We start from the raw sequence: 23544 nt of genomic DNA on the forward strand, positions 1-23544 counted from the left end.
AAACAGGTCTTGCAAAACAGGAGTGGTATACCAGGTTCCGTTCAGCTGTGTCAGATCTTATGTTGGGCAATCTGGAAGATGTATAAACACCAGGTTGAGGGAGCATGACTGCAATATTACGTAGTTCCGGACGAACACATCTGGTGGATCACTGCAGGTCTTGTGGGTGCGCACCAAATTTTACAGACACAAAGATTCTGTCAACTCACAGGAAAAAAATTAACAGGGAGTTGATTGAAGCATTCCATATTAGAAACATGGGAGGAAATTGTGTTAGCCAAGCTTCCGTCACAATGCCCGATAAAGAATTCAACTTCTTGAAAGGCACGTGCAACAATCCGTCTACAGATGCGTGAACTGTTTGTTCTTTGCTCCTTATGACGTAGCGCTGAATAAGTTTTCGTTAGTTTTCTCGTGTGTTCCTGGGTCCACCGGTGGGGGGCGTTTGTTATACGTGAAGATAAAAGTACAGTTCGTTGTTCAAAATAAATCAGTTGTGAGTTTGCGCCCGTGTTTTCTGCCTCTTTTTCCTTGTGTCCGTGTACGTTTTGCGCAAAAGAAGTCATGAATGAGTACCAACCTGCCCAACTTTCAGCACTGTTACTCTATTCTAGCTTTCTGTGTCATACCAACAAAGCATGCTACAAAACGATTCTTAAGACATATTTTTACTTGGAAGGCTACATCGCAAAAATGAAGTCGCAATACGGGTCAAAATGCTATTTTTCCATAATTTGTCACATTATTGTGGCAACGTTTCTGCTTCTTTCCATTCTGCATTATATTTCCATTCTGCAGTATATGTGAATATAATACTCACATAAAAATCTGTGTTCTTTTCAAAAAAGGCTAAACATGCAGCATGTTGCAATTTTTCGTCAAGGCCAAATATAATGAATGTCAAAACAAAAATGAATGAACTATTATAGTTATGAATACAGACCGGATTTTAGGCAAAGGTCTATTTTGTTCCTTGCGCACCTATCATACCACTTTGTCATGCCATGAACATGAATTAGAAGTTATCAAAGGTTTATAGTGTTTTTATAGTGCCTAAAAATGCCTATTTTTGGCGTTTGTGCCTAAATGCTCACAAATCGCTATAAATGCCTATATTCAAAATTGGCGCTTGTTTGAACACTATTTAACCTCAAGTTGCGCTACCGGGAGCAGTTTGAGACTGTTATTCATGCTACCGCGCCACACTGACTGTTCGGAACTATGGAGTTCAACCTCGTCCTGTAGTTCAACCAACTCCCGGAAACAACTGCTAGCAGCCGTGAAGTGGGACACGCACATTCGCCACCGCAGAGACATGGAGTGCTCGGTTCGCGAATGCGAGACCGTGGAGAGCTGCCAGAAGAACGAAGAGTGAAGAGCAAAAAATGAAAGGAAAATATGATGTGCACGCGGCTTTGCTTTTTGTGAGTTAACTTGTAAGGTGTTCACTGCATCAGCGTAGCTAGAATTTTTTTGGAAGAGAGGGGGGGGGGGGTTCAACCATACTCTGTGTATGTTCGTGAGTGCGCTTGTATGCATGCGTGCATATATACACACGCAAAAGTGAAAAGTTTCACGGGGGGGGTTGAACCCCCTCACCCCCCTTTGCTACGTCGGCGATTCACTGCCAGAAGAGAAAGTTGCTCTACGCGATTCGACCCGGACAATAGGACGAATCCCTCCCATCTGGGGTTTTAGCGATGTGGCTATCTGCTCGTGCTCTGCCCTTCTCAGTGATGCCGAGAAGACACCCAGGAGTGTGTTGATTCGACAGTGGAATCTTGATTCACCGTGCAGAACACGGAGGAGAGACCGTGTTCTGCGAACCGTGCGGGACAAGGCACATTACACGGCTATGTTCAACTGTTTAACGCCGTTGTGCCATCTTAAGCAATAACATTTTTGTTTTCCTTTCGTACATAGAGGTCGCGCACGTCTTCATTTCAAATTACTTGTATTTATGTGAAAATTTAGTGTGCCTATATTTACTATCTTGGACGCCTAAAACGTTCTTTTGGCGGCCTATTTTTGGCGCCTAAAACGAGCTTTTTTATTGCCTAAAAATCCGGCCTCTAGTCCTGAAAGATCAATGGTTTGAGACTAAGAAAAAAAATTGTTTCGTAGCAATGACGCAAGCCAGTAATTTTATATAAGGAATTGAACACGACACAGTTTCACTTCCGTGTCCAAAGTTCGAGGCGCCCTCTAGGCAACCCATATTTTCTCCCGAGATATAACGCCTCAATATCTACTTCTGACATTCACATATACTATTTTTGACAGCATAAGGCGCGCACAGAAACACTAGTAGAAAGGCGCAAAAACACAGGCGCGCACACCCACGCAACGTGTTTGTGTGCGCGCCGTATCCTGTCAAAATGAACAAGTACCAACTAGCCCAATTAGCCGCGCTACTTAACATATACTAGCCCGATTTGTTTTAGCATGATAGGATATGGTCGAAAATTTACCTGGTACACTTGATATGGAATGCGTGCACTTTCGTATGAGTTCGGCAAAACGCAACTGTCTGTATCTGTATCCGTCTGTATCTTTCAGACAAGTCTTTACATAGTAGGATGTATTAGACTTCGTGTCACAGCAACAAGCTGTGGCAGTGCACAGCTTTTATATATATATATATATATATATATATATATATATATATATATATATATATATATATATATATATATATATATATATATATATATATATATATATGTCGAAAAACGTGAATATTCAGGAAAATGTGTTATTTGCTCGCTACCTTCAAAACTGCTTTTTCTGTAGTCGCAGGCACTTTCATATGGTTAGGGACATCATTTGGGACTGTAATTAAGGAAGTTAAATAATTAACTTTTAAATTATTTTTTAGTTTTTAATTAACTTTTTAATTTTAATTAACTGTTACCTGTAAGGGAGTGGGAACTTCGTCAAGCGGATTTTCGCTTTTATTCCCGCCCCCTCCATCATTATTTTTGTACTGATGGCAAATAAACATTATTATTATTATTATTATTATTATTATTATTATTATTATTATTATTATTATTATTATTATTATTATTATTATTATGGCTCCCAGTCGGGATGCATGCTTGCTATGCTCCTGCCCGTTTTTCGGTAAGCAGCAGTTTTTCCGCTGTGAAAGTTGCTCTAAACGCGTTCATGCGAAATGTGTAACCTGGCCTGATGAAGAGCTGCAACTCCTGAAGTCTGGATCGCGCTCATTTTGCTGCAATTTATGTGATCTGAGCCGTGCTTCTGGTAAGCCTAGCGAAAGCAACTCGTCGGGGTGCAGCGGTGAGCATTGCAGTTCTCAAACCGGTTCCCTCTCCACGTGTACCCCTCCGGGTGACGAACTCGCCGGGCTGCGCCGCCTCCTCCTCGACGCATTGGAGGGAATCTCGTTCCTCAGCGACGAGGTATCCCAACTACGCGAAGACAACGAGCGGCTCCGTAAGGATCATTCCCGCGGTGTTGAACAACAAACTCGCGTGGTCGCATCCCTTCGTGCAGAGGTCCGCTTCCTGCGTGAGGAGCTGACGCGCCGCACGGCCGCCGTGGCAGTGAAGGCACCTGTGAAACCCCCAGCGCACGTGACCGTTGACCCGTCTGTGACCTCCAAGCAACCTGCGTTCTCCGAACAACCCCTCTCCAAAATTCTTTCATCTTCGACTTCGCCGCCAGCTGACGTAGACACGTCGGAGCGTGTCAGTGTGATGCCTGTGACAGCCTCTTCTGCAGCGGTGACTGAGGGTGAAAGAAAGAAGAAACCCGCCTCGTTTGGAGTTATGAAAACATCCACTATATCTGTAGCTCAACGGCCACAAAGGCCACAATGGCCAAAGGCCATTTTTGTTACGAAGCTGAGCCCGGACACCACTACTGCTGACATTAAGAAACATATTGCTTCATTGGATCTGTCTCCCATCTCCTGCCGGCGACTTCAAACAAAGTTCCAGTCATATTCTTCATTCTATATTGAAGTTGACGAGGAAACACTACAACGCCTGAATGACCCTTCGATGTGGCCCCTCGGATGCCTCTTCAAGCCATTTCGTGGGGAGCTGCGCGATGACATGCTTCATCCCTCTGAGATAGTGACTGGAATCCAAAGTGCCGTGTGACGTAGACATATTCTACCAAAATGCTCGGGGTCTGCGTACCAAGACACTCGAGTTTTTCTCTAATGTTCTTTCGTCTGCTTTTCCTATTATTGCTATCTCTGAAACCTGGCTCGGCACTGAAATTCCCTCATCGGACTTTTTTCCCCCGACCTACACCACCTTCCGCCGTGACCGAGATTTCAGTGAAACCAAACAGAAAGGCGGTGGCGTGCTGATTGCCATTGACAATTCACTGAAATCCGTTAGACGGAAAGACCTAGAAACTATCGAAGAATCGATCTGGCTAGAAATCAACCTTGAGCGCCGTGAAAAATTGTTGATTGGATGCTTCTATTTACCGCCCAGCATTTCCCCTGCCTCGTTTCACGATGTCATGTCTTCTATTGAACTTGTGATATCTTCTCATAGTGGGCACAGAATTATTGTTCTTGGGGATTTCAATGCACCTGGAATTGACTGGAGCACGCTTACCTTTTCTCATTACAATCATTTCACAGAGAAAAAGTGCAGCCTGCTCTTGGACTTTCTGGCGTTTAATTCCCTAGTGCAACATAATTCAGTCGTCAGTTCCAGTGGCAACGTCTTAGACCTGTGTGTGTCAAACGATCAACCCCTTGAAGTTTCCCGCTCCAACGTCTCTCTTGTACGTCCGGACAAATTCCACCCACCACTTAACGTAAGATTATCTGCATCAGCCGAAACAACGAGCTACAGCAGTTACGTAAACAAATCTCCAAGATTTGCGTTCAGGCGAGGTGATTACACGGGCCTCTATCATCACTTGTCCACCGTTGACTGGTCACAGGTTACTGACAAACCGAATGTTGATGACCAGGTTGATCAGTTTGCGGAGCTTGTACTGAGCAGCATGCGTAATTTTATTCCCCAATACACACATAAACAACGTAAATATCCCCACTGGTTCTCATCTGAACTTATCAGTGCACTGAAGCATAAAGATCGCGCACACAGGAAATCTAAATGTTCTCCATCGAGCGAGTGGAAGGAAGAGTTCAGCTTTTTTCGAACTCTCGCTAAACGCCGATATAAACGGGATCATAGTTTGTATATTGAATTCTTAGAAAAAAGCGCTTCTGACAGGCCAGCTGAGTTTTGGAAGTATGTACGTAAACGGTCCAGCAAAAGCGGAGAGTCTTTCAGACTACTAGACTCAAATGGGGTAGAAGTGCATGCCGTCGCTGACTGTTTTGCCGCACATTTCTCATCCGTTTATAAGGCCTCAGACTCTAGCACTGATATCAGACAGCCTAAGGCAGTTCGCTCACCCAGTGCTTTGTCGCTGGATGAAAATCTTATCTGCGAATGCATTAAGTGCTTAAAACCATCCTTATCATGTGGCCCAGATGGCATCCCCTCCGCCATACTAAAAGCTTATAGTAGTATATTTGTCCCAGTACTGACTACGATATTTAATAACTGCCTGGACACTTCCACATTTCCTAGCATGTGGAAAACTGCCCGTGTTTTCCCAGTATTTAAGTCGGGCTCTAAAACAGATGTTTCTAATTATCGCCCGATTTCTCTACTATGTGCCACATCAAAGATCTTCGAGCTGGCTCTTCACAAAATATTGTCTTTTAGTGTTAAAAGCTCATTGATTCCTAATCAACATGGTTTTCTCGCTGGCCGCTCAACTACCACAAATCTTGCTAGTTTCATGACGCAGATCTCCACACCTATTTCTCAGAGAGGACAGGTTGACGTACTCTACTGTGACCTGAGCAAGGCTTTTGACGTAGTCAGCCACACACTGCTTATGGTTAAACTTGCGCAATTTGATGTTGACTTGTCGGTTGTGTATCTCCTGCAGAGCTATCTGCTCAATAGATATTGTTATGTAGCGGTAAATGGCCAAACGTCTTCTTTGTATAAAGTGACTAGTGGGGTCCCTCAAGGGTCAGTATTAGGCCCACTCCTATTTTTAATTTACGTTAATGATGTTTCTTTTGCCATTCATAATTCTTCTTTCCTCTTGTATGCCGATGACATCAAGATTTTTAAGGAAATTCATTCAGTTAACGACTGTCGCTTGCTGCAGTCAGATTTGCGCTCTTTTTCCGAATGGTGCAACGCTAATAACCTTTCTCTGAATGCCTCGAAGACAAAATTCATGTCTATCACTCGCAAAACATCTAGCGTGTCATTTCAATACTCTGTCAATTCTGTGTCCTTGTGCAAGGTTTATGAGATCAGTGATCTTGGTGTTGTTGTTGATAGCACGTTAAACTTTTCTGCTCACGCTAAGCGTGTTGCTTTGCGGGGTCTTCGCACCCTAGGCTGTGTTTGCAGATTGTCTAGAGAATTCCGTTCTCCTATGCCCTTCCGAAAATTGTACACCGCGCTATGTCTTCCTCAACTGGAGTATGCGTCCGTGATATGGAATGGCATTGCTCAATCCAGCGGTAACACCATTGAACGAGTCCAGAAAAAATTCCTTAGCATATATAACCATCGCTTTGCTAAAAAATCTCGTTCAAATACTGCTGAATTATTATCATTGCCATCACTTCACTGCCGACGAAATCGTTCTGATCTCTTGTTTCTTTACAAGCTAGTCCACGGTATCATATCCTGCCCTGTACTTCTCAATTGTGTTAATTTTCGAATTCCGCGTAAGTTAACCAGAGAGAACAGACCGTTTCATGTACCCGCCTGCTTCTTCCAACACTCTACCGTTCACAGAATACAAAGTCTCTATAATGTTAATTTTCTCGATCTTGACATTTTTCATAGTCCACAATCATTGTTTTTATCCGAGCTTTGCACTGTTTTGACATAGTATGGCACAATGTACAAAGTCTTCCCTTCTCCGTCTTTCCGCATAGTTGTATATATGCAATCTAATTTTTCATTCCCCTTCAATATTTCTCGTGTTGTCTTATTTTACTCCTCCCCTTTTGTGTTCATTTCTCTTTGTCTACGTGTATTTGCTCTTTTTATTTCTGAAGACTGTCTGTATTGTATAGTTTATTTTTATTGTTTTTTTTTGCGTGCGCCTGCACAAAGACCTTACGGTTGTTCCTGGGCACGTTAAATAAATGATTGATTGATTGATTATTACTATTATTATTATTATTATTATTATTATTATTATTATTATTATTATTATTAAATTAGCGGAGTTAGGCGCTTATGTCAAATAGGAGATTTGACGTTCTTCATGCGAATAACCCATCGCGGCGACTGGATGATCGGCCAGTTTCCGTGCAGGTGCTACTACAGCACCGTCCACATCTCTCGGCGGCTCACAAAGCAGTGAAAGAACTCTTGCGTTTTTTGAGAACGACGGGCTTATGCGAACGCCTCTGACTTGTGGTGCAATCCCGCACGCTGTAGTGAATGCACTGCATCTCTTCTCTCTCTCTCTTTTTTTCTCTTTCCTCCTCTCTATTTCTCGTCTTTCTCTTCCCCTTCCCCGACCCCCCAGTGTAGGGCAGCCAACCGGAAGTGTTTCTGGTTAACCTCCCTGCCTTCTCCTTTTTCTGTTTCCTTCCTTCCTTCCTAGTAATTATTGTGGCGTAATGAAATGCAGCCATATTCAACGGCGAAACCGAAACCGACGAGCGCAACAAGCAGACGACACTGTTCAAGACAACGGTTACAGAGCTATTAGCCCCGCCACGGTGGTCTAGTGGTTATGGCGCCCGACTGCTGACCCGAAGGCCACGGGATCAAATCCCGGCCGCGGCGGCTGCATTTTCGATGGAGGCGAAAATGTTTGAGGCATGTGTGCTTAGATTTAGGTGCACGTTAAAGAACCCCAGGTGGTCGAAATTTCCGGAGCCCTCCACTACGGCGTCTCTTATAATCATATCGTGGTTTTGGGACGTTAAACCCCAGATATCATTATTACAGAGCTCTTGGCTGCGAGATCGAGCAGAGTCGGCACCTAGCGGCGAGCGGACGAAACCCCGTGGTGTGGATGGCTGCTTGCGTCGTCTGCTAGTCACACCGTGCTCGCATGTGTGCGTACGTCATGCACGTCCTCAGATTACAGTTTATTCCGTTGTGCTAGAACAGTATCAAATGCTTGTACCTAGGGGTCCACTGTTAAAGGGAACATCGCAGCGTGTGGCGACAGCTCGGCGCCACCGCCGGCCGTCGGCTGCAACGAGATTCGCGCAGACGCAGTGAGCACCGTGCCCTGTGCTCTTTCTTCGTGTCAATGGTTCGCTTCGCGACGATTCGCAGCGCGGAAGCAGGCGGCAGCAAACGACGAAAGAGCACGACTCACAGCGGGCACTGCGCCTGCGCGAAACTCGTTGCAGCCGCTGGCCGGCGGCGGCGCCGAGCTGGCGACACACGCTCCGATGTTCCCTTTAACAGTGAACCCCTGTGTACGTATGCCTACACGATACACATAAGCATTTTGCCTTACGAGACTTGTATGCACTTTAATAATGAGTACGTGCACGTGTCGACTGGTGCTAGGTCTAACCATCGTACCGTCCATTCGCCAAAATCATTTCAATGTGGGTACCACTTTCTCGTTCAAGCGCATCACATAGTGCATTTGGCGTCGTCCTCAACGAAAAAAAAAAGACTAAAAGCCGAAGTGTGAATGCAGCACTTTAGCGACACCATCTCGTGATGTGTTGGCGATTTGGAAATTCGTGTGATGCCGCAAAGCATGAACTAGCGTCTGCAGAGGATTGTTAGGGGTGAAAAAGACCTGAAGCCACGCATTTCTACAGCAGTACGCGTATTCACGCAAACAGAAAATCAGAGTGCACGAAGTTCTACTTCAACTAATTACGCAGAAATACAGGCTCTCTTTCTTTGTAGCCGCTAGAGCAAGAAGTAAATACTTCATTGGGTCCGTCGCGCAACACTGTTTATATTGTGGTATAGGCAAAACACAATTTAAACACGTGCAAATAAGGCAAGAAATACATCGAGCACAGTGCGAAACACGAATGTGGCCGAAGGCCAGTACCCCATTGATTGGCAGATTGCACTCCTCTCACACGTAATAGGAACGTTAGGCCGGTTTCGTGCATTAATGTGGGAATGGAGGGCGTATACATCACCAGGCTGCAGTCAACGCGCTTTATTCGCCGACAATCGACTCAAACCGCGTATGGCGAAGCGCCGCTGCGTACATTTGTGTACGCGCCGCCGACCGCCTATCCACACAAACGCGCCGATGGTGCTGCCACCTATAGCCCGATCTCACGGCGAATAGTTCCTTCGCGTTCGTTAACCTATAAGCGCCATTCGCGCTATAATTGGCAGGCGCAGCCCGCACACCCACAAAACGTAGTCGGTTGATGGCTCATATAACCACGCTCACTCATTCCGGACGTCTCAAAATAATATTGCAGTTGCGCTCTTGCGCGTTTCTTTTTCTGTTTCGGGGCTGAATACTGCTAAACTTCATTAATCTACAATTAATACTAGAGGCCGCTTTTTCCAAAATCTCAAAGCTACAATGGATTCTTCGTATGAAGGACTTCAATTCTCCCAATTGACATAACCGTCTAACTCCACTAATTAAAACGTTATACAATTTAGATTTTTTAAATACTGTTCCAAATGGTGCATTTAACCATCTTAAGATGTCTGCTGCTACAGCACAAGTAATTGTGAAGGAGTCAAAATGGACGATTCCGAATACTACTCTGGTTGCTTTGTTTGTAGGTCTTAGCTAAGTGATGCAGATTGTTTCTTGGCTGCTTCTAGGGCATTGCTAGGTTTTGGCTAGGTGATGCTAGGTTGTTTCGACGTTGATAATCAACGCAGAGAAGTTCGAGTTAAATCACACAGTCACAAACACGACATGGTTGTCCAAACTCCAGAGGAACTCGCGCTGAAACCAAGCTTTCGCAACTCTCATAGATCTACGGGCCTGTCGTCGTTGGCGTAGGCCTTCCATCGCTTCCGGGTCTTCTCGCAGCCGCCATTGCCTTTCCCGTTCTCTAGTATTCCCTCATTGCACGCGTACTCGGGGTCTTCGGCTCGCCGCCGTCGCTACGCAGCCATTTGGTGTTGGGCTAACTGTTGCCTTCTTCATTTTTAGTGTACCAGTGGTGAGTACTGCGATTTGCGCTTTTTCTGTGGCACATGCCCATTTATGACGATGATAGTTTCTGCCTTCTTCATTTTTAGTGGACCAGTGGTGAGTAGTGAGATTTTCCAAATTTCTGTGGCACATACCCGTTTATGATGATGATAGTTTTAACATTTTCGCTGTTAGAAGAGCCAGACGTGCGGACGTACTGTTTGCCAAAGGTGATCACAAACCCGTGCGACCGCACGAAAGAGCTGTCCGAGAAGCGGAGCCCATGGCTCATGCGCGCATAAGCAGGAACACTCAACAACGTCCCTGTGTGCGGGCGTCACTTCATAACAGGCGAGTTATGTTTCCAAATCTCGCGCGAAGTTGGTCCGCCCATTACGTGCGACACTGCAGACACGGAGGACCCGAGTTCCCCAGTCAACACTGCTTCGCTGCAGGCTGCAGAATGTCCTGAACGATTCTTCTTCGGCATAAGCGCAAGGCAAACGATAAAAAACCGCGCACTAAGCGAAACGATCCGCCGCGCGGTCACTGAGACGTACACTCTTAAAACAAAAGGTTGTAGTACTAACAAACTTTGCTTTACTAATATGTAAAGCTTAAGCTTCACATATGTTACTACCCTATTAGTAAATGCAGTTAGTAACCGTTACTACCCTCGCCGTTACTACCGCAACTAGTAGCGGTTACTACCTTTCTCATTGCGGACTTGTAAACTATACGTAGTAATGGTTACTACACGAAAAAAGTAGTGACCGTGATCCTTTCGCCTCACGCATGGAGGAAAGAAAAAGAAAGGAGGTAGCATTACGTCTAGCAGCCAGCCTTGGCAAGCCAACTCGCTTTACATCGTCTCCGTGGCCTCACCAGTTTACAGACCTGTACAAAGGTATCGGTAACATTGTATCAACTAAATGTCTGTACAGTGTTTTTCTTGTCACGGAGCAAAAATACTTCATTGAAAAGCGAGTGTATAAAAAACGGAAGGAATCAACCACTTCACGCAAATAGCCAGTGACACTTCCTCCCGCCATATCTGCGGAAGTTACAATAAATTGCGGCAGTGCTTTCCCCAGTCGAACTTGAATCACTGTGCGCAGAAAATCGTTTGGCTGCTGACGCAAAAAAAGAAAACGAGAGATAATTTGTCTGATAAAAAAACGTGACAGACCTAGCCCACCACTGCGGACGGAACGAAACAAAATGGTTCTGCTTGCCCTCTCCCAACTCGAAGCCCATATGAATACGGCAAAAACACGGTGCATTTTTTGCACACTTGAACTCACAGAACAACCGACGCTCTGTGTTTAGCCCCGTATCCATGGCATGGTTTCTTGCGCAATAATCCATAGCCTATGTAAAAAAAAATTAACTGCGTCGGCCGGGAATCGAACCCGGGCCACCCGCATGGCAGGCGAGTATTTTACCACTGAATCACCGACACTTTTTTTTTCTTTATTGCCGAAATCATATATTACAAGGCATAAAACCTGGCAGCCAGACTTTGGCTACCGCGGGATTAAAATCTTTTCACGCATACCAATACATCAAGTACGGAGATCCAGTCTGGCGGATCGGCAAGAGCGCGATACACATCTCGTAGGCGCACGACACTTTCAATGAAATGTTCGCGAACAGGGCGTATATCTTTATCAACATGCTGAAATTGCGTTCTCGTTTTCCTCATGGCGTGAAGTCCCAGGACCATGATAACATCGTACGGAAAGCACCCGATACGTCTACCGGCATGAAACGACTGCCATAATGGTCATAAGGTAGTTGTTTCTTTAATGTGCGTTGAAGCACATCCCAATGAAATATTGGGCCCCAACAGTCTAGAAATACGTGTTCAATCGTTTCCGGTTTCTTACATAAGATGCAGTCAGTGGTCCAGGTTGTAAAGATGCCTTTATCTTGGAGCCAGGTTTTAACAGCGAGTGTGTTTGTGTGCAAATGAAAGAAGGATGTTTCAACTGATGGTTGTATAGGCATTTTCTTTACTCGTTTGAGCACAAACTGTCCTGCGCCTCCGCGATGTGAGAAACGGTACAATGGCTCTGGGAGCATGTTTTCCACTAGGTCCTTATATAGCTTTTTCTTCTTAACATTAAATAAACAATGTAAAGAAAATCGTGCGTTCAGCAACCTGAACGAGAGAACCACCTTGCGCAGGTACCCGGTTACAGAACTGCTGATCATTTCGCGGGACGACGCTATAAGTTCCGGGAGTAGTCGCCGTAGCCTCGTTTGTATGATAGTGCGGAGGAACGGCTGATTTGGATCCCGTAAATACATAAATCGCGACACAACCTGTCGCAAAAACAGATGAACAAGACCAAGGCCATCTTTCTTGACAGGGCGGAACAAATTCATTCTGCTATTACGCTCCCAAGTGGACGCCCAAATAAAAACAGCAAGAACGCGGTGAAGTTTTTGTGTGCTAACTCGTGATGCACATAACCCATTCATCACATACCAGATTTTGGAGATCAGAAAAATGTTGCAGACAGTGACTCGTGAAAAAATAGACAATTGCCTGCCATGCCACGCAGTAGACTTTCCTTTTGCACTTCGCGCCTGGTCAGACCAGTGCGCTTCTGGATCACGATAAGATTCAAGTGGCACGCCTTCGTAACGTGTTGGAATTGCCGACCAACGTAACCGAGAGTAATGCTCTGGCGTAACATCCCAGTCGCCATGCCAAAACCCGTAACTCTTATCCCAGTTTATTTGGGCACCGGTGCAGTCACAAAAAGTCGCATACAATATTAGTGGCTTGTTTGATGCTCTCCCTGTCTGAGCAGAACACAGCAAAATCATGTGCGTAAGCCAAAACATTGACGTGTGCTGTCTCCAGCCTGAAGCCCGTAATAGCTTCCGTGTGGTCAATGGCCAAACAGAACGGTTTGAGATAAAGTGAAAAGAGCAAAGGCGACAAAGGACATCCCTGCCTCACTGAGGAGCGGACGTTCACGCTCTCCGTAAGTTCCCCGTTTACTATAATACGCATGGTGCAGTCCATGTACGCCATTCTGACGCCTTGTAGTATTACATGGCCAACATTTGAATATTTGGGAATGTCCAATAAAACCTCGTGCGAGACTCGGTCAAAAGCTTTCGCCAGGTCGAGCTGCATCAATGCCACGCGCTCGCCTAGAACGTCACAACATTCAAGAACACTTCGTGCGATGTGAGTGTTCGTCGCTATGCTGCGGCCTTTAATACCGCAAGTCTGATGTGGCCCTACCAGCTTTGCAATACCCCCTGGAGTGTTTTGGCTAATACTTTCAAAAATATTTTTTAGTCCACGTTGGTGAGGCTGATAGGACGATAAGATCCCACGGAGAGACGTTTTTCGGGGTCATCACTCTTGGGTATCAGCACAACGTGCGACCTTCTGAATGAAAGCGGAACTCGCTTACGGTCGTAAGCTTCAGCGAAAACCCCAAGCAACACAGGAGCTACCTTAAATTTAAAAGATTTATAGAAGGCGGCACCTAGGCCATCGGCCCGGGCGCCTTGCCCAGAGTCAAGTCGCCGATTGCGTCCTCAATTTCTCGTAGAGAAATCTGCACCTCTAAACGTGCTTTAACTTCGTCGTCTAGCCTCGGCATAAAAGGAAAAATTTCTCCCGAAACCCTTCCATAGTGTTCCTTTGTTATCCAAGCAGATAAGTCAAATGATCGGCTATCACGCGCATGATGACCTTCCTATCCGACGTGACATCGTTGCCACTAGCTATTTGACGTATTTCTTTCTGGCACGCATATTTCATCAGACAACGCGCGTTTTGTTGGCCTTTCACCGACCCACAATTTTTCCGCTCTGGTTCGTATTATCGCGGCCTTGTACTTCTCAGCATCAATTTGCTCCAGTTGACTCTTCACGTCTCTCATTTCCTTCCTAAAACACCAGGGTGGATGTTTTCCATGCAGGTGAAGTATTCGGGGCGCTCACGAAGCTCACGCTCGCTTTGGTTCCGCTTATGCTTGAGGATGCTACTTCTTTCTATGGCAGCCATTTTGACTCTTTGTTTAAACTCCTCCCATTCAGCAGCGAGATTTATTGACTGCGAAGCGTGTAGCTTCTCCAGTTCGTCGGTTACTACGCTTACGAAATCATCGTCCTCTAGGAGCTTCACATTAAATTTCCACAGGTTCCAATTTAAATGCGGTTTCGCCTGCACTCTGCCAAAGCCGGCTATAACCAAACAGTGGTCGCTGAAGGAAATAGATTTCACTTCGTACGATTCGCTCGCCAGCGTCCGATGTGAGCGGACACGTTTCGAGCGCGATCCGTCGATATCGACTACTTGGCCGGCGCTTAGCTGTCAAGCCATCACCGCAGCTGTTGCTGCGCTCGCTGCTGGTCTGTGCGTTATCTCCCATCTGCAGCGACTGTTATCTAGGACGCTGTTTTCTGAGCTCGTCGGCGGCACCGCCGTTCGGCTTGCCGCCGGCGGCCATTGCTGCTAGTATTAACCGCGTCCAAGTTTCGTGCTTTCATGGCCACTCCGCACTCGTCCGTGCTTCCAACTGACGTGCCACTACCCGAGGATATGGACGTACATGCTCCAGACAACCTGACTGCCTTGGTCGAGCCGCCGACTTCAACGAGGAACTCGGCCGCCGTTGTCATGCGTTCAAGGGTGCTGCTGCTACCGGACACCAACCAATTCGCCCCCCTCCGGGAGCTCGAGGGACAGAATAACATTGAAGGCAAGTCTGACAATGCTTCTCGTCAAGCTCGCATTATCTCTACCGCGCCAAATAGAGAAAAACACGCGCGAGGCTCGCTCTTGCCGACGCCCGAACGAGAGTACACTAACGTGCCCGGGGATTTTTCCCACGCGAGACGCGCAAGTCACATGCTCCCGGCTTCCGCTCGTCACCAGGACGAAGATGGCAGTTGGATACCAGTAAGCTATCGACGTAAACAGCAAAACCGTGCGACGGTCGCACCGACGCCGAGCTCAGGCTCCCCGCGCAAATATCCGCACACCATCATACTTCGGCCTAAGCAGCCGTGCCGCATCATGGATGAGCAGTTCATACGACTAGACAGAGTCATAACGCGCCACATTTCGGCTCATCTCGATCTCTCTGAGGAAGACCCACTGCCGGAGTTCACTGTTCGCTATTTAGGCCGTAGCAACCTGCTAGCTGTCGACGCGGCTGAACCCGAGGTGCGCAACGCCCTTCTTGCGATAGCATCTCTGCCACTCAGCGGAAAAAACGTGCCCTTTCACGCATACGAAGCGGTTAGTCAGGATCAAATCCGAGGCATTATTCGAAACGCGGGAGACATGACTTCCGAGGAACTAATGAAATCATTGCACTGCCGCAAGTGCAAAATCCTACAGGCACGCCCACTCGGTGACAAAGGCACTGCCATGGTCATATTTGAAGGTAACAGCTTAACCTATAAGGTCGGCCTGCGGTCATTTACTATCCGTGTTTTTCCGTACCGGGCACGAGTGTCCGTTTGTGATATCTGCCACAAGATTTGGCATCACAAGGAGCAATCCCTAATACTGTGGCAGCAAGATGCTCTACATGTGGCCTGCGGCAACACGAAGAGGGCACACACTGCCCGAACGCGGAACCGAAGTGCCGCAGCTGTGGTGGTTGTCACTTGGCCACAACTACAAACTGTCCAAACAGACGAGAAGTAAATAAGAAAATTGAACACAAACGCAAGCCGGCTGCCAAAAGGCAACGCAAAAAAAAAAGAGCAGCGCAGGGGCGTCAGCGCCGCAATCCCGAGACAGAACAAGATTCTCCTAGAACCATCCTCAAGCCAACGCGCCAGAGTCTCTACACCGGGCCACCGGCACCTCCAGCTGCACAGTCAGAAGTCAGCAGGAAAATCACCTTCGCAGATGTAGCCACACAAGCAAACGCTCACCTAACTAATGGTGGTAGCAATGGAGAACCGCATCCCTCATGCTCAACACTCGCGTCCTCGTTGTCGCAACCTGCCTCAGGTGCACAGCCGAAGCATCCTCGAAGGGATGCAGCTCAGTCAACGAGCCTTCCGCCTCCCAATGACTACCTACATTTTCCTGCCCCAACGATAGTTCAGGATATCGAGCGGCGTCTTGAAAACCGTATGGCACAAATAGAGAAGTCCATCCATGAAAAAGTTGAACAGCTTATTAGCCGGGCCATTGAAAAGTGCGTCCACACCATCATGGAGCGTATTATGCTCTCTTGGCGCAAATTCGGCGACAACCTCAGGAGCACATGTAATGCGTACGCCTTTGGTACCATAAAACTCCATTGCTCCTCATGCAACGAAGCCTTACAATGGCTAGCTTTGCAAAATCATCTCCATGGGCGACTGTCCTGCAGTGGAACTGCCGTTCGTGTCGTAACAAGAGGGCTGAAATAACCACGCGGTTCGTCAGCAAACAAGACAACACCAGTTCATTAGTCATTGCCCTTCAAGAAGTCAACGGCCCCGTGCTTAAAATAATGGGCTATGACGGCTACGCCCCGTCTGAAGACCTAGCTGCTCCCACGAAGACGGCATTGTACGTGCGGCGGGGAGCTACACACGTGCAATTAGATACGCAACCATGATGCAGCACCACTCTTAGCGTTGTCGGTTGCCGGGTGGAAGTCTCATCACAGCGTACACTCCTCATCTTCTGCGTCTACGTGGTGCCCGAGAACACAAGGAATAAAGCTAATAAGGCGCCGGTAGATCTCAGCTTCATCTCCCACTTTAAGAAGCTCTATTCACAAGACACCATAGTGTTGTGCGGGGACTTCAACTCTCAGCATGTCGCCTGGGGATACAACCAATGTAGCCCGCGCGGCAGGCGCATCATGTAAGATGCCTGGGAGTACAGGCTGACACTTCTCAATATGCCCCAAACACACACGAGGCTGGCACAGATAGCTCGCCAAGCAGACACGTCACCAGATCTTACCTGGAGCACCCGTCCACAGCTATTTCGATGGGAGGTGCTGGACGATTGTATGGGAAGCGACCACTTTCCGATACTCATACATTTTCGCACAGGCTACGCCAATACGAAGAAGCCAAACGCCACTACACGGCTAAGTCACTACACTGGGACAAATACCGCGAGTTCCTGCAGCAGCAGCCTCCATCCAAGAACATTGACCGTCTGGTATCACAGCTATGCGCAGCAAAGCGGAAAGCCACGAAGAACCTGAGGGTTCCTTTTGACCATCCAGAGCCCGACAGACATCTCCTCACCTTATGGAATAGAAGGCTACGGATTCTCTCCCAGTACAGACGGTCTAGCCACGCTGCACACCACAAAGCACGGTTGCGCAAAATACAGCGTATCATCGAGGAATATACGACTACACTCGCGTCAGACCGCTGGATGGTAATCTGTGAATCCATCAACAGGCAGACTCACACATCAAAGGTTTGGGCCATCCTGCTCTCTCTTCTCGGACAGCGCAAGACCTACAACGGCGCGGCTCGTGTGGCCCTGCGGGAAGGCGTCAGCGCTCAGGAGCTCGCCGAACAGTCCGCTCAAGTGTTTTTCCCGCAGACGTCTCACCCCACAGACACCACGTACCTGAAGGACGACAGTTCTGAAGACAGCGATCCACTGAATAGTCCCTTCACCATGCTCGAGCTGGAGCACGCCTTGCAGCACGCTAACGCACGTAGTACTCCAGGAGCCGATGAGGTGTGCGTTGCTCATCTACGCAATATGCCCCTTGAGCATAAACGCGCTCTTCTGGAAGAGTTTAACCGCATCTGGGATACTGGGATTCTGCCCTCCACATGGAAGTTTTCGGTGGTCAAGCCCATTTCTAAGCCTGGTAAACCACCGCATACCTTATCCAACCTCCGTCCGATCTCTTTAACCTCGTGTGTTTGTAAAGTAATAGAGAGCATGGTCAACACTCGCTTGATGTGGCACCTTGAAGAACGCGAGCTTTTGGCCCCAACAATGTACGGATTTCGCCCAGGGCTATCCACTCAAGATATACTCCTGCGCCTAAAAGATGATGTCCTCGACGCTAATTCGGTGCACCCACGGGCTGCTGTCGGAGTGGACATACGCAAGGCATTCGATGGCGTCCCACACAGTACGATCATGAACAAGGCACGTGCCCTTGGCCTTAGAGGGAAAATGTACAACTTCATAGCGGGTTTCCTAGAAGGGCGAAGTTACCAAGTCGAAATTGGCCAAGACGCCAGTGCCATGCGAATGAACCACGTAGGTGTTCTTCAGGGCTCGGTGATTTCACCCACTCTGTTTAATATAGCTATGCACCAGCTACCAAGACGCCTTGCCGACGTATCGGGCCTCAAACATGCGGTGTATGCCGACGATGTCACCGTGTGGACACATCAAGGATCCATCGGTGAGCAGGAGGATGTCTTACAAAGAGCCCTCAACATTATTCACGACTACGCACTGGAAACAGGCTTACAAACAGCCCCAGACAAAATAGAGTTCGTCGTCATTCATGGGGGCCGATCCACCTCTGTCAAACAGGAAGAAAAGCGGTCGTTTAAACTTTACATCGGCAATCGACCCATAACGCGGAAATCTACTATCCGAATACTTGGTATGCACTTAGATGAGAATTGCACAGCGAGCACTTGGTTCCAACGCGTTACGAAGACAAGCAGACAAATCCTGCACGCTTTACGCAGAATCTCTTACCGTACTCGTGGAGTCAACGAACGTGAAATGCGGCAGTTTGCTCAAGCTTTTCTCGTCTCTCGTATCATGTATGGACTGCCGTATCATCCGGTCAACCGTACGCAAATGCTCGCGCTCGACCGGTTACTCAACGAGGCCAAACGCATTGTTACTGGACTTCCAAGGTACACACACCTCGATGCGCTCAAGAGCTGTAGCAAGCTCAACAACCTGCCCGAGCTCATCGACATGCACATCCAAACACAGGAGACGAGGCTTCGTGCAACAAACGCCGGGCGACACACACTCATGCTCCTCGGGTATGACATCCATACACTTTCCATTTTGCCCAACAAAACGCCGCCATGGGAAATCACGGTACTCACCGATGGCAAGCCACTACCACTCAATATGGATCCTAATCAGCGAGTGCGGCGCCTCGCCTACGCCAAGAGGCATGCTAAGGCTACGAGTTCCCTCCCTTTGACTGGACGCATTATATACAACGGACGCTGCACTTCCTACAGACGGCACCAGTAACACTTGTTATGCCACTGCGTGGTACGACCAGACAAACGGAAATCAGAACCGACGCCATCATGTATCAGCAGAAGCCATGTACAGCACCCGAGCAGAGCTAGTGGCCATCCTAGATTATTTGGAGTGGGCCCTCGAAACTGCATCTGAAACTGAACCCGTTCATCATCGTGTGTACACAGACTCACAGGCTGCCCATCGGGCATGTGCTAACGTTCTTTACACAGACCCTGTACTGCAGAAGATCCGGCACCAGGCGCGCCTACTCCGCGAATGCGGTCACGAAGTCACCATCCTCTGGGTCCCCGCACATTGTGGTATCCCCGGAAACGAGAAGGCTCACAGATTAGCGCGTGCTCATCTCTCCACCGCGCTAGCCAGAGCCTCTTATACTCAATTTCCTCTTCTAGCTACCACACCCAAGCTAGCAGATCCGATCGCAGAAAAGCATATTACTGAACAACGTCGTGCCGCTTACCTCACAGTAGTGGGCAATCCACTCTTGATACCGTCGATTCCGTCGAAGGTATTTACACGACGAGAGTCTGTGTTGCTTCGGAGAATTCAGACAGGAACACTCCTTACTCCTTTCTTGCTTAACCGATTTCACAGGGGCGGCACACCACCACCCGTAACCGGTGTCTGTTCCACATGCAACTGCCGTTCGGACCTCAACCACCTGTGTTGGGAGTGCCCCCTCTACATCTCACCCCGGGTTCGTGCCCTGGCCACCATAAAGCGGGGACCCTGGCCTTCCTCTCTCCGGACATGGGCCTGTCCGGATCCCACACTTCCGGATCGGGCCATCGAGCTCTGGCGAGCACTCCTCTTGTTCCTCCAGGACCCGGCGGCACCACCGGTCGGCGATCGGCTCCGCGACAGCCAAAAGTTTGAAGCGGCCGCCACTTAGCCGCCTCCAGAACGTCCTTTAATAAAGCGGAGGCAGCTCTACCACTTCCTTCTACCATAATAACCCCTCCCCCCTTTTCCACCGCAGCGCCTTCGGCGCATTTCAAAGTGGAATAAACGCGGTTTCATTCATTCATTCTTCGTACGCAGTGCACAGCACAACAAGTTCGGCTGAGGCATAGATTCTGTCCAGTCTTGCATGGCTATCTCGCTGAAAATGGGTATAAGTCGGGCGAGTACCGTTGGAAAAAACGCAGCCCACGTCATCTAAACCGCGATCATGTACTATCTCCGATAACAACTCGGCGCTCTTATCGTGAATACGGCTCTTTTTGGACCGGTCTTCAGCTGCACAAACACAGTTGAAATCGCCTAGGAGTAATAGCACTATTTCACAGTTTAGATACGTTAGAAACCTTTCAAAAAAGAATTGTGCGATCTCTTTCGACATTCGGTGCGTAAGCACAGACAACGCGGTAACTCGTACCCGAAAGACTAAAATCTACCACTAAAAGGCGGCCAGACTGGCACGACTCAACCGTTTGTACGCAACTACCAAAGTCATTACTTATGAAAACAGCACAGCCGCCCGAATTGCCAACAGCGTGACAAAAATGTATATTGAAATTAGGATGAAAAACGGACACCATTCGGTCGGCAACCTCCTGGCTTTCTATTTTGGTCTCCTGAACTGCGACCAAGTCCAAACCATTTTCGAGCAGTAAGCGGCTTAATTGGCACTGTCGCCTTCTAGCGCTTAACCCTCGTACATTCAGGGTTGCTACGCGCAAAGTCGCTTTTGTTAGCTGGGCCATGGCTGCAAAGGAGGTTGCCCTTCCGAATGGTGTCCGTTGCGAAGAACAAACCAGAGGTGAAACTTATTGCGGTATTCTTCTCGCGGATGACACCGCAAAACAGAACCCGGCCAGTGGCCGTAAAGTTGTCGCGTTTGTAGAGCAGAGCAAACAAAGTGATCCACTATGCAGCTTTTAGGGGCGAAGCTCCTTAAGGCGGCACCCGTTCGTCCCTCGTAGTCGTCGTGGTCGTAGTAGTGAGTAACAAGTCTTACGCTTTGACCTCCAAGGTGGTGCCGGTGGGAGATTTCTCCTGTGCGTTGTTGAACAATAAAAAATTCGCAGCGTGCGCGTTAACTAAAAGCCGAATTCTTCTGTCTCTCATTCCCCATTAGCAGCCATTGGCATGTTCCAGTAGGAAACGTTAGTAGAAGTAGAAGTGTAAGTGTTAGCTAAAAGCCGACTTCTTCTGTCTCTCATTGCCATTAGCAGCCATTGTTTACCTCCAAGGTAGTGCCTGGTGAGATTTCTCCTGTGCGTGATTAAACAATAAAAATTTTGTTCAAAACGCCGTTGATTGATGAAATAAACCAACGAAAGACGCCAGATGTTTTGTAAAAGCAGAACGAAAGAACGCCAGATGTTTTTCTTAAAGTGTAGTAGTAGTAGTTGTATTTAGCCACCTCGCCCGATCGTCAACGGGCGAGGTGGACCGGCAACGGCGCGAGGACCCTGCCGTACGAGAGTTAAATCACACTAAAAGACATACTTTGCGGGCGATACACTCTAGTGAGCTTTCAACTTTTCGTCTGAATGTACATGATAAAGAAATTATTTCTACGAGAAACGCAAGGCACACCTTGAGCAATATGTTTGGTTTTGGGACGCTAAATGGAACCATGAGGCGATGCGAAGCCGGAGCACTTGCACGATCGCGTTCCGTTGGCTTTCGTTGGGCATGCTACCGACCTCGCGTCGTGGAACGCGCGTCCTGTCTTCCCTCTAGCCTTGCCTTTAATTCGCACAGGGCGAGCGGGGAATGCGGTCGCTCTTGGCGCTCTTTCGCTCGGGAGCGGACTTCTTCCTTGCATTTCACCGATCACAAGTGATAATGAAGGGACCACGTAAACCAACAGTACAATAAAAGTTTGATGTTTAATATATACACGATGTTTCACACTCTTTATATTATGTACTGGGCGCATTTCACGGAAGAGTTTCACGGTTTACAGATGATTCCCTCCGTAGCTTCGCCCCACTCATCATCATTCACCCCGTGGATATGCTGCGATTTTTTTCCTGCACCATTTTCGGTGCAACCCCACTCCTCCCTCTTTTTACCCGACATAAAAACTATCTCTTTCGAAGGCGGATTGCCCGCCCGCCGTGGTTCGCCCGGAATGTTAGGTCGCGGTCTAAATGGAGAGAGTCTTACACTTGGCGTTTTCGTCGGTGGCTCGCAGCCTCCACCATCGTCCCGCTGCGACTCACTGTCGACGGTCCTCTCATGCGGCCGCTTTCCGGCCATCGGGCTCCCTTCGCCGTGTGAAGAAACCATACACTTCTCGCCGCATTCAATCACGCTCACCGGAGGCTGCACCTCTGGGGGCGTATCCCGTCTAGCCGGTGCAGTGTCGGCGCCTTTGACCGGCTCATGCTGGTCCTTGGAGACTTCGTCGACTTGCCGCTTATCACGCTCGCCCTCCGGAACAGAGGACGATGTAGATGGATGTGTTTCACGGGCGTTTGCCTGAGGCATCGCCTCTTCCAAGTCAGTCTCGTCCATGAGCAGGTCGGTGGTGTCGTCACTGCCCCCGGGCCCTGTCACGCTGGCGTACGTTCGTTCACACTGGCCGTCTTCGTGACCGAATCACCGACGAAAGCCACATCGCGGAATGCGGCACTCACGGCGGACGTGGCCCGTGCCCCGGCAGCGAAGGCAGAGCGGAGCACTGCCCGGCACAACAACAAGGGCGTGCTCACCAGACACACTTAACTGGTGTGGCAAGTCGTCGATTTTGACGCCGGAGTGCAGCTTGAGAGTCACAAACCTCGTTGTAGACCCTTTGTCGGTCAATCCCTCGGCCCTCCAGCGCTCCCTGACGATGTCGGTGACTTTACAGAAAAGCGTGAAGGCAAGGCGCACGTCCTCGTCAGGCACACTGTGGAGCAACCAGTGCACCTTCATTCGGACGTCCCTGTTGGCCGGGTCGATGCCGATACAGCGCTTGCTTTTAACTTGCAGTTCACCGATGCTGACCAGCTTCTTCACCGTTTCAGCTTCCTTGAAGGTGACCGCCCACACATGGCTCATGCGGTACGCCCCCAAGGCGACTACCTCGGGCAGTACGGAATGTTGAGCCAGAGCGTCGCGAAAGTCTTCTACCCTGTAGGGCCGAGCCTTGACGTCCGCGTCCGTGTTCTAAATGGGGCCACCATGCGATCAGTCTGTTCTTCGCTTTCAACCTTTGTTTCTTGTATTGC

At 48.4% G+C, this 23544-nt stretch overlaps 1 protein-coding gene and 1 non-coding gene across 2 annotated transcripts; one reads left to right on the forward strand and one right to left on the reverse strand.

Annotated features, from left to right (window-relative positions):
- Nucleotides 1–11546: 11546 nt before the first annotated feature.
- Nucleotides 11547–11617, reverse strand: Trnag-gcc (transfer RNA glycine (anticodon GCC)). Its single transcript has one exon. It is a non-coding gene; the product is annotated as a tRNA-Gly (tRNA).
- A 6429-nt stretch (nt 11618–18046) lies between these two features.
- On the forward strand, nt 18047–20267 carry LOC125757435 (uncharacterized). Its single transcript, XM_049413028.1, is given in 2 exon segments — nt 18047–19324; nt 19326–20267. Coding segments are annotated over 2 exon segments (2205 nt in total). The 5' UTR covers nt 18047–18061.
- Nucleotides 20268–23544: the final 3277 nt, after the last annotated feature.

This window comes from Rhipicephalus sanguineus, chromosome 2 (assembly GCF_013339695.2).
Source record: "Rhipicephalus sanguineus isolate Rsan-2018 chromosome 2, BIME_Rsan_1.4, whole genome shotgun sequence".
Taxonomy (NCBI): Eukaryota; Metazoa; Arthropoda; class Arachnida; order Ixodida; family Ixodidae; genus Rhipicephalus; species Rhipicephalus sanguineus.